The sequence below is a fragment of the Lithobates pipiens genome, unplaced genomic scaffold (genome assembly GCF_037356315.1).
Source record: "Lithobates pipiens isolate NorthernLeopardFrog02 unplaced genomic scaffold, aLitPip1_a1.2 Scaffold_23, whole genome shotgun sequence".
NCBI lineage: Eukaryota > Metazoa > Chordata > Amphibia > Anura > Ranidae > Lithobates > Lithobates pipiens.
In genome coordinates, this window is record NW_027507785.1 from 280,424,008 (window position 1) to 280,436,368 (window position 12,361).

The window sequence follows — 12,361 nt, forward strand, 5'->3', positions numbered from 1 at the left end:
TGTTCTTCCCATATTTGTTTAGGTATCCCCCAGATGCATGTGTTTCCTCAACCAATGCCAAGTTCAAGGAGAAGTACATTGGCTGTACTTTTCCTATGGATCACGGCAGTGCAGTTCATTTTGCCGACAGCGGGCTGAAGCCCATTGTCGACTGAAGTCACAGAGCCGGTCCAAGCTCTGCAGAGATCCCAACAATATGTTTGGGATCCACCCAGACACTTAGACCGAAAGCTGGCTCAGCCTCTCAGCAATCCGCCAAGAGGCTGAGCCAGCCTCTCCCATCCCCTCCACAGCTCAGCGCTCCATTGAGTACTGGAGGGGCAGAGCAGAGAGCCGGTGACTGAAGTCCCCAGTTCTCTGCTCACAGAATGCTGAAAACTGAGAAATCAGGGGTCTTTGATCGCTCAGCTCTCAGTTCAGAGCTGGCGGAGGACAGATGCAGCATCAGATCAAAGGAAACTGACCACGCCAAGCAAGGAAGCACCTAGGTGAGTATACATTTTTTTTCTCTAAATCCCATACTTCTCTTAACTCTTCAATCCTACTTGTTCTTAATGTGTGTGTATGACTGTTGGGGGTGGGGTCTTTACATTTATTAAGTGCTTTCACATGCCAGAACTGATGTAAATGGTTTTCTGTGTGAAGCACAGAGGAGAAAATAAAGGAGGCAACAATCTGGATTTTTTTGGCCGTATATTTTATAATTCTACCTGGTGCTGATGCTAAGCAGACCACCAAAGCTTTTATGCCAACTTAGTATTATGTTTTGGACTGGTTGAAAAACTAAAAGCATCTAAGCAAAAACCTGAAGAAATATAGGAAGAACACACACACTCCAAACAGACACCAGAACAGCAGAAGTCAATGTGGTAAACATCTATGCATTGCTTTTTTTCTTTGTTGCTATTAAGAGGCGTAGATGAGCCTTATAGGAGCAAGCACCCAGCGCCAAGGAGTGCTGGGGATGTTCATCAATACCTATGCAACAGGTTTCTTTTCTTTGCAAGTGGAAAAAAGTGTTGGATGAATGTGGAATATGAGAGACATTGTAGAACAAAAGACTGAAGGAAAAAGAAATGAAAAACAGTAAAAAGACAGAAAGGATTATTTTAGGCTGCTTTCACACTGATCAGTTTTTCTTCCATTTTTGCGTTAAAAAAAAAAAAAAGTGGAAGAAAAACGCATGACCGTTAAATCCCATGGAACTCTTCACACTGGTCAGGTGCAGGTCCATTGCATTTTTCAAAGTGCTGCTTGCTGCATTTTTGGTGTGGAAAAAAATGAACGCACCAAAAAACGTACCTCCCATACTGAAATGCATGGAAAATTCTGTAAAAGCACACAAAAAATGCATCTGCGTAGTGTGCTTAGAAAAATAACCACTCTCATAGTCCAGTCTATGTTATTAACATGTGTGAGATGGCCACAGCCTTATATTACTTCACAAGCCACATCCTCTGACATGTTTCACCCCACCAACTGGGGCTTAGTCATATGACTCGAAGAGGAGATCGGTGATTATTCAAAGCATACAACACACTAATGGATAGTGATATATCATGCCAGGACCCTATTCCTGAGCACCAGCGGGACAATATATATCTTCTTTTTTTGCTTTGAGCAGTAAGCAGTACTACAAGTTCAAGCAAAATACGCACCCGTGGTTGTGTTTCGGTGCATTTTTGTGTTAAAATTTTATTTTTTTTATTTTTTTACAGCGTTTTTACAACGGAGCAGTGTAAAAGTAGCCAAACATTAAAAAATAAATCAACGTTCATAGTATCTAGCTGGTATGAGAGTCATGCAACAATTATAAAAAGGACAGCGCTAATTGTTACACATCTGTTATGTAACTAATTAAAGCTTAAAACCATATTTTGGAGATTTTTAATATAAAGGGACACATGATGAGTGCAACCAATGAGACCGCTTTCTGCCTTGTCCCTTCCAGATATGTAAGGCTACAATAAAATGGTGGAGAGCAAGCTTCCTGAAGACATGAGACCACGAAATGCATTGAGGCTGCACGTTCTTTCGCAATGATGTCACTTCTGGTACTCCTAGTTCCTGTCCCTTGAGTGGTGGAACGCACGCAGAGAGTCAGGGAAACTGCGTGTTTTTTCCCTACTACTGAGCTGTACATGCCAGTGCTAACCTATAGCACCAACGAATGTAAGTGCAATTTTTGGGCTATACTATTGGCAAACCTGCACAGCCTATATTGTGTAATGTTATTTAACTCTGTCTGCATAAGATGCTCAAAACAAGCCACGGACCATCCCTCTCTGATGTTGCTCACCCTTTAATTTATGTGATATCTATGCAATTGTTGATCTAGAAAATTGCCGTTTGGTGAGTTTTTCCTTCTCACACGAGTGATGGTGAAGCACAGACTTCCAATATCACTTATTTCATGATATTGAACACTTCCTATGAGGTTATGTGGACTTCTTCCTTTCTCTTGACATGATGAATTAGCGCCGTCCTTTTTATTTACTTTATTTCACATGTCAATGGGTGATTAGTTCACCTGTAAAAGAGGCAGCTTTTTCTAAATGTTAGCACAAACCTTGGTTGGCACCATTACTTATTAAATATACACTACATGCAACAATTATGGGGAAGAGACTATAACAGCCTCAAACACAATAAAGACCTAAAGTAAGGCTTGCATCTCACGAAAATTGGGGGCACGCAGCAAACTAAAATAAATCATATCACACTAAATACATTTGTGATTAGGGCAGCCCTTGTCCGACTCACAAAATTGCATGTTCATTTCAAGGCAGTGAACGGTCTACCAAGTGAGCTGAGGAATTAATATGCAGCTTGTAAGTCAGACAATGACAGCTTCCAACAGACAGGTTTTAGCGTAAAATCATGGAGATGAGTCTTAATGCAAAGCACGTCTCCCAGTTTTCTCTGCTGTACCCATTTATATCCTGTATACTGCCAATCCAGAAACTGCTAGTGTTGGAATCACAAATGACATGCAACAATCCCTCTGTATGCAGGGTCAGTGTACCAGTAAAAGGAAATTAGGTGAGAGCAAAAAGTGTTGGAGAAAAGAAAAACAGAGGTGGATGTCATATTACTTCAGGCTGAAGACAGACTAGTGTGTGGACACTCACAGCCAGGACATTGATGATTGTGTGGCCGGTCTCTCCAAACAAAGGCTTTCTGAATCTGACACTGAACAGCGGACATGGATACACTAAGTGGAAACAGAAGACAATCTATAAGGACACACCCTGTCTGGTAATGATTCTAATTATACTAAGCAATATAAGAGTGCCTAAGCCTCGTTCACACAGCTGCTCTGTGCATTCCCATGTAGGCAGTCCCATTCATGTCAAATGGGACGCAGTGGCTCCAGAGCTGCTGATCCCAAGCTGACAACCATGTGGGTGCACGGCTCTCAAAACTGACAGTGGGGTTTATTTACTAAAACTGGAGTGTGCAAAATCTGGCCCAGCTGTGCATGGTAGCCAATCAGCTTCTAACTTCAGTTTGTTCAATTAAGTATTGACAAAAAAAAAAAAATCCTGGAAGTAGATTGGTTTCTATGCAGAGCTGCGCCAGATTTTGCACGCTCCAGTTTTAGTTATGGCTGTGAAAATGGAGTACTGTCCGTGATACTTTTTTTATTTGCACTAACATACAATTTTTCAGGACAAGCTTTCGGGGTATGTCCCCATCTTCAAGGTCCAAGCAGTACTGATTTACAAATTTTTAAGCAGAATGTAAAAACAAAACAAAACAAAAAAAAAAAACACCTGAGGGAAAGAGGAGAAAAAAAAACAACAAAAAAAACACATACAAATCAATGACTTTAAAGAATTAGTTATGGCTGTCAAACTGGGAGCAGCAGTGTTTGTGCAGCCCCAGTGTCTCAACTAATATGAATGGGATTGCCTACATGGGGATGCATGCAACACCTGTGCACCCCCATATGGGCAAAAACAACCCTTGTGCGAGTGTACACTGTAGTATGCCTGTGTAAACGTGGCTTAATCATTCACTGATGGCTGCTTTGAAACACTAGCAACTTAAACACTGAGATGGAAAACAGCCAGCAAAGTTTAAAAAGGTGAAAGCCTGTTCCTACAGTTTCTTACTGATCATAACTACAATAAAGTGCCTAAATGTTCCAGACTTTTACCTGTAACAAAGTAAAAATAAATTAAAAAACCCCCCAAAAAAAAAAAAAAAAAAACATACCAGACTTTGATCAATACAGTTTAGGTTGCTGACTTTCGCTCAGAACAACATTAATTACTCTTTTAAAGCTCTGCGCTTAATCACCTACATCTACTGAGAAATGACTACTTCCAATCTTACACAGCATTTTAGGGAGTTCCGAAACAAAAAAAAGTGACCATACAGAAAGCATTTACTTACTACAATAAGCAGGTTATGTTAACATACAGTGCCTTGCAAAAGTATTCCCCCCCTTGGCATGTTTTGTTGCCGCACAACCTGGAATTAGCATGGATTGTTAAGGATTTGCATCATTTCGTTTACAGAACATGCCCACATCTTTGAAGATTTTTTTTTTTTTTTTTTTTATTGTCAAGCAAACAACAAATAGGACAAAATAACAGAAAAGGTCAATGTGCATAACTATTCACCCCCTAAAGTCAATACCTTGTAGAGCCACCTTTTGCAGCTATCACAGCTACAAGTCGCTTTGGATAAGTCTCTATGAGCTTGCCACATCTTGCCACTGGGATCTCTACCCATTCCTCCTTGCAAAACTGCTCCAGCTCCTTCAAGTTGGATGGTTTGCACTTATGAACAGCAATCTTTAAGTCTGACCACAGGATTGATTGGATTGAGTTCTGGGCTTTGACTAGGCCATTCCAACATATTTATATGTTTCCTGTTAAACCACTCAAGTGTTTTTTTTAGCAGTGTGTTTTGGGTCATTGTCCTGCTGGAAGGTGAACCTCCGTCCTAGCCTCAAACCACACACAGGGTGGTACAGGTTTTGCTCAAGAATATCCCTGTATTTAGCACCATCTTTCCCTTAACTCTGACCAGTTTCCCAGTCCCGACTGCTGATAAACATCTCCACAGCATGTTTCACTGTGGGGATGGTGTTCGATTAGGTTTGCGTCAGACATAGCGTTTTCTTTGATGCCCAAAAAGTCTCTGTGCTGCCTCTCTGATTAATGCCCTCTTGCCCGGTCTGCGAGTTTTGTTGTGTGGCAGTTTGCTGTTGTGCCATGTTCTTTCCATTTGGTTATGATAGATTTGATGGTGCTCCTAAAGATCTGCAAAGATTTGGATATTCTTTTATAACCTAACCCTGACTTGTACTTCTAAACGACATTGTCCCTTACTTGTTTGGAGAGTTTGTTGGTCTTCATGGCAGTGTTTGGTTAGCGGTGCCTCTTGCTTAGGTGTTGCAGCCTCTGGGGCCTTTCAAAAAAGGTGTGTATATGTAATGACAGATCATGTGAAACTTAGATTGCACACAGGTGGACATCATTTCACTAATTATGTGACTTCTGAAAATAATTGGTTGCACCAGATCTTTTTATGGGCTTCATAACAAAGGGGGTGAATACAGACACACATGCCAATTATCAGTTTCTTATTTCTGAAAAAGTGTTTTATGTACATATTTTTCTAATTTTACTTCACCAACTTAGACTATTGTGTTCTGATCCATCACATGTAATGCAGATTAAAAAAAACATTGAACTAAAGGCTGTAATGTAACAAAATAGGTAAAAAGCCAAGGGGGGTAAATACTTTTGCAAGGCACTGTATTTAAAAAAATAAATAAATAAATAAATAAAAAGCCAATAGCTTATTTTTAAAATTGATAAGGGGTAAAATTTGCGTATGTTTTCAAAATGCATGGAAATGTAGGAGACCCCATATAATCCAAAACCAATAATAAATATAACACAAGTACCATTATAACTACATGCAAACATTGTGCTACAGAACTGTAATTGTATCCATCTATCCAGGCCACATTTAAACATTACATAACGTCGGGAAAGCAGATTCCTGCAGTAGGCATCAGCGGATTCTTGCGGCTTCAATCATAGGTGGTTACAGACAGCTGCGACACAGAAGCATGTACAAAGCAATGACAGGCTAATAGGCGCTGTGGCTGTCTGCATGTATCCACATATCCAGCAATTACATGCAGCTAAGGACAGGCGACTCAGCCGATTCTTGCTGCAGGACCTTATAGGACATGTAAATGGCCTCAAAGGGGTTCAATGATCACAGCACAGCCTTTCATTTTACAACATTAACATTGTAATAGCAATATAAATAATCATTATTAATGACTTTCCAATAGACGCTTACTTGAAAAATTTCCTTTCATGTTGTGAGTGCTGCCTGTCTGCTGACTATCTCTTTTCGCCAATTCCTGGATTGCCTGCATGCTTTGCAGATTCTCATCTGCTGTTTAAGTTCCATTTTAAAGGACGACATAACCAATGTTACCTTGCTGCCTACAAGCAGTGATTCCTGTGCTGACTTTGTCTCCAGAATCTCCTCCTCTCAGCAGCTCTGTAGTTTAGAAGGCAGGATCTGTCAAATGTGTGACACAGCAGTGCCTACTTACAGAGCATTATGGATATGTGTAGCACAACTCAAGGAAATAAATGTGTGGGGAGCTTCGCAAAGTTAACAAACACCAACATTGTTCAGATTAATAGGAGTAGGCTACAAATAACTTAAATACAATGTGGAAATGAATATATCAGTTTACATTTTGACCAGATGCGGTTTAAAAGGTGATGAACTGCAATAAAAGGTTGATCCAGAAGATTTTACAGGCCTACCAGAAAGCTACATGATGAGTCTTTACACAATATATTTAGGTACTCACATCTATACTCAGCTCCCAAGCGCAGCATAAGACGCATGGGAAAAACCTTGGCCCATGGCGTCTCCCACTTCTGGATGAGGATTCCAAAAAGGTAGGGCTGAGCAGGGAGAACCAAATCTTGCAAAGACTGATACGTGGGTATCACATACAGGAATCCTCCATGTTCCTTGCTGCCCAGGAAACTCTGGCTCACAAAAGAGTGTCCCAAGCTCCCCACCATGTTACCTATTATAAAAGAGACAAATTTAAAAGAGTGAAAGTACTGGTGGGTGGTAAAAACAAGGTGCAAGTTTTAGAAGGCCGATCAATGACTGTAGTGGCAAGGAATATTTGTCTAGTGTGAATTAGGGGAATTACTTGGAGCGTACAATGTAACGTCCACCAGAATGCAAACACACACATCTGTAAACTTTTGACTGTGGATGAAACCTGAATCACCTGGTGTAAACATGGGGAAACATACAAACTCTCCGCAGGTACTGTGCCGGCACTGAACTCAGTGTTGTAAAGCCACAGAGTAAATTACTTAGCAGCCTTTAAAGTCCAATTTCAGCTTCAGAAAAAACGAAAACCGTGTATGGGGATAGAAAATGACTTACAATATTTAGGTCATTGCGCTCCAGCAACGACCAGAAAAGTCAGTTTCCCAACAGCAGAGTACAAATGTGAAAAACTGCCTGTGTGTCAGAGCAGCAGTCTATCAAGCAGTCTGATGGCCCTTGCACAGTCACAAATATTGTGCTCCAAACCAACAATTGTCACACTAGTTGTGTTGACTGCTGGACACAAACAGTTGCTCTCAGACAGAGGACATTCCTCCTTATTTTCAGTTAAAGTGGAACTAAACCCATTTATTTAACAGTTAAAAAAAAAAAAACATAGTTTTTACAGCCGTTTAAGAGCTTTTTTTTTTACGGCTTAAAAATGCCTCTCCATGTTAGTCTATGGCCTCATGCCCACACAGACGTTTTTTGAAATGCAAGTGGCATAGGCATTTTTAAGCTCCAAAAAAAAACAAAAAAAAAAAAAACAGGACCAGCGTGTTCTGAGGCTCCAGCGTAGAGCTGTAAAAACGTCAGTAAAAGCTGTTAAACGTGGTTTAATGCTGTATATAGAGTGTTAAGCCTCGTCAGATGTTTCTCTGCCTCTATTCAAAATCAATGGTTCCCTATGGGAGCCTATTGATTTGAATAGAAGTCACACCAGAAGTCAGATCATGATGATCTGACTTCTGGTGCGACTTGTGTGCTGAGTATCTTGAAGGAGAACCCCCGCCAAAATGGGGAAAAAATTGCCGTGAGGGTTCCCCCTCAGGACGATATCAGACCCTTCTGGTATGAGTTCTCATGCTCTTTATTGTTATGATTAACCGTAATTACCCTACAAGTTAGGCGGTATTAAACCCAAAACCAAAAATGTATTATACTGCAGCTTACCAATCACTAGATGTGGTGGCTGCATCAGTTTTCTTTTCTTTGGCTTTTTCCCCCTCGGTTTTCACCCGGTGATCTGACCAGGTAACAAACCTCCTGTATTAGTGAGACACAACTCTGGATGAATGAGAACAGGAGGCACAGCGGGCTGCAGCATTGTCTGTCTGGGAAGGGGGGTGGGGGAGGGGAGTGTTAAATGTATTAGCAGATTTAGAACCACTAACAAATTGAAGCCAAACTCCAGCTCACACGTTATAATCAGTTACAGCAAACAGTTATTTTCCTTTTGGGATAAAGGTTTTGCACGAATAAATAAAAGCAGATCATTGTAAGTGCCCTGCCAGTGTTAAGTGGTTTGTCTCATCCGCGTAAACTGAAACATTCTGCGGGAGAGCTTTTCCTTTTAAAAAAACAACAGACTTGCTGGATGGCTCACCAGATAAAAATAAAAGAAAGAATACCTAAAAATGAAACTAATGCAGCCATCACATCTAAGAATTAGCTGAATTATAATAAATGTTTGCTTTTGGGTTTAATACCACTTTAGTCTAACAAAGTCCAGTATAGCAAACATTTAAAAGGTGTGCTTTTTATTAAATTATATTAAAATACAGAGCACCGTACATTGCGTGATCTGATTTTCAGGAATCTGAGAGACCAGTGCCTGGTAAACCTAGTCACATATATCCCCTTCTTACCTGCCAAAGCTTCTTTGTAGAGCTCCACAAAGTGGCTGAAAATGTCTCTAGGCAAGCATTTTTCATCAGGCAAACACTGGAGCAGGATGACTATCTCTGCCTGGCCAACCGCATGCATGCCTTTCGTGGTGAAACACCAGCACTTCCTGTTCACATCTGCAGAAAGAAAAAACACTGAGCACCTATTGAAACCCGTGCATCTCTCTGTAGACAAACATGTGATATTTACTGTGGTGAAGTATACGCTGCATACCTAGTGTTATAACAAGCATCTGCACCAAGCAGTTACCCCATGTCATTAGTGTTTTTTTTTTTTTTTTTTTTAAGAAAAAACTAACTAATAGCAGCTACATGAGTTATAGCCAATGAAAACTTCACATTTTAATACATGTCTACTTCGCATTTTAAAAAGAAGTATGGATTAACAAAAAAAAAAAAACCTTATAGTCACCTAGGTAGGGGGAGAGCTGAGTGATCAAACACTGCTGATCGCTCAGTTACCCCCTCCGCTCTTAGTAGAGACCGGTGACTGACAGTCACCAGCTCTCTGCTCTACCCCTCTAATATTCACTGGAGTGCTGGATTAGGGAAGGGAGGGATCGGCTGGCTCAGCCGGTCCAGGCATCTGGGTGGATCTCGACTGTAAAGTCAGGATCTTTCCCCAGCCTGTACTGGCTGAGTGATGTCAACCCACAGCGAGCTTTACTGTACAAGCTTTGGCCATGCTTCTCCTTTAACCACTAATCTGTAAGGACAGTGTGTAGAGCTGCATTGGAACACCAATCCTCAACAGCTCAACAAACATTTTACAGTAAACTACACGCCCATTGGTATACCACGTGTGTAAATTCAATGGATCGGTCAAAACAAACACAGGATTAGGAGATTATTTGCCATCTAATGAGCTTGTCTGGTGGAAATCGGGAACTTGTTGTCCTAAACAACTATGCAAATAGAAGAAAATAGTAACAATGATGAGATTCACCAGGATTCCCGATTAGTGGAAATGGGGATCTTGTCTCCTGCTATGTAGGTAGGTCAGGTCATTTAGCAGGTACATCAGAACAGGAAAAACGGTAATCAACATTTAAGCTGCATTCACACCTGAGCGTAGCTTTTTCAAGCGTTTTTTGTGGCGTTTTTTACCGCGATTTGCGGCGGTTTTTACCGCGATTCGCAGAGTTTTTTGCCGTGTTTTGTCGCGAATTTGTGCTGGGCAAAAGGTCACCAATGTTAAGCATTGAGCAGATACAGCGTCAAAACGCCCATAGAAACGCTCGTTGTCGCGCTAAACGCTCGAATTGAGCGTTTCCATTAGTTTCTATGGGAATGAAAACGCCCAAATCAGCCCGATTCGCGCGACAAAAAAGGGTCCGGAACTTGTTTGAGCTTCAGGCGTAGGGCTTCAGGCGACTTGGAGTGGAGATGTGAACCATCTCCATTGAGAATAATGTATTTTTTCCCCTCCAGCGTTTTGTAGCTTCAGGCGTAGGGCTACAAAACGCTCAGGGGTGAATGGGGTCTAACTTTACAGGGTATAACAGAGTACTACAAATACTGAATGAGTGGGAGAAAGGAATCCCAATAGGGAGCCTTCTTTGGTTTAGGCACTTATGCCACGTACACACAATCAGACTTACCGTCAGAATAAACTCTGACGGTCTTTCCGACGGATTTCCGACTGAACGGACTTACCTACACACGATCACACCAAAGGCCGTTCGTTTCGAACGCAATGACGTATGACGGGACTAGAAAAGGAAGTTCAATAGCCAGTAGCCAATAGCTGCCCTTGCATCATTTTTGGTCTGTCGGACCAGCATACAGACGAACGGTTTTCCCGATAGGAAGTGTTTCCGTCTAAAGATTTAAAACATGTTCCATTTCTAGGTCCGTCAGACTTTTTGAAAAAAAAAAAAAAAAAAGTCTGCTGAAGCCCACAAACGATAGGAATATCCCATGAAATGATTCCATCTGACCTTTTCTGCCGGAAAATCCGGTCGGGTGTACTCGGCATAAGGGGTTGATTTACTAAAGGCAAAAAAGACTCGAGTGCAGTTGCTCCAGAGATTGATAAATGAGCAGAAGCTCTGCTGACTTTTATCATCCAATCACGTGCAAGCAAAAATGCTGTCTTTTTTTTCCTTGCAAGTGATTGATGTAAGGTTTCACTTTGCAAAGAATACCCATTTACTAAGCTCTGGGGCAACTACACTTTGCAAAGTGCACAGTCGATTATTTGCCTTTAGTAATTCAACCCCTAAGTGTCTGGTACTACATGCTAAGAGAGGACTTACAGGAAAAAAAACTAACTAATGGAAACAAGACTTTAACGGAACCACATGAAATATAATAAAATATTATTTTTATTTAAAAATCTAGAATGATACATATAATAATCACATTTACATAAGACTGCTGTATATACAGCATGCAGTCATTTCCTCATCATTCCTACTACAATTGGGTGATGGGTTGCATGTTGTGACTTCCACACATTTCATATTTTATTATATTTCATGTGGTATCGTAGAAGTTCTGTTTCCATTAGTTAGACCACTTTCACTCTGGCGTACTTTTCAGGCGTTTTAGCTCCTGTAAAGCGCCTCTCTAGCCACCCCAGTGTGAAAGTCTGAGTGCTTTCATACTGGGGCAGTGCGCTTGCAGGACAGGAAAGAAAAAGTCCTGCAAGCAGCATCTTTGGGGAGGTGGGGGAGCGATGTATACACTGCTCCTCCACCGCCTCTGCCCATTGAAATGAATGGGCAGCACTGCCGAAGCGCCGCAAAACGGGCACTATTAACCCTTTCCTCGGCTGCTAGCAGGGATTAAAAGCACCCCGCTAGCGGCCAAAAAGCGTTGCCATAACTGCGGTAAAGCCCCGCTAAAACTAGTGGCACAGCCCCGCTAAAACTAGCGGCACTTTACGGCTAACGCCTGCCCCACGCCAGTGTGAAAGGAGTCTTAGGTTTTTTTTCTCCATAAAACAGAGTATTACAGGCTAAGTTTTCAGTGGCAATTTTTAACATTCTGAAATCTGACTCCATTTTTGCAGTTTTTGAGAAAAATCCTGTAACAGCATGATTCTGGACCTACAAGACAATATGTCTTTAATTACCGAGTTTTCAATGAACACTGTGTAATTATTACCCTGTGCACATTCCTGAGTACCCAGCATTCTGTTATTACGTCTAAACCCCTTCTATAAAACTTCAGATTTTAAGGAATTGGCTTTTGTTTTGCAGAGGGCCAGTTTCATGGGAAGGATAATATCGGTGTTGCTGACCCTGCTTTCCAGCACAGAGGTCAGCTTTATGACCTTTAAAGGGTCATGGAGAAGAAACAATATGCCTTTCCTAATGCCTTGT

The 12,361-nt window shown here is 41.3% G+C and overlaps 1 protein-coding gene across 1 annotated transcript in view; it reads right to left on the bottom strand.

The window, feature by feature from the left end:
- The window catches only part of ZFYVE9 (zinc finger FYVE-type containing 9), a 134,298-nt gene that overhangs the window by 35,953 nt on the left and 85,984 nt on the right, over nucleotides 1-12,361 (bottom strand). Inside the window, exons 9-11 of the mRNA XM_077453333.1 lie at nucleotides 8,994-9,149; nucleotides 6,863-7,087; nucleotides 3,132-3,214 (exon numbers count right to left, since the gene is read on the bottom strand). Coding sequence (XP_077309459.1) covers nucleotides 3,132-3,214; nucleotides 6,863-7,087; nucleotides 8,994-9,149 — 464 coding nt within the window. The remainder of the gene's footprint in view (nucleotides 1-3,131; nucleotides 3,215-6,862; nucleotides 7,088-8,993; nucleotides 9,150-12,361) is intronic.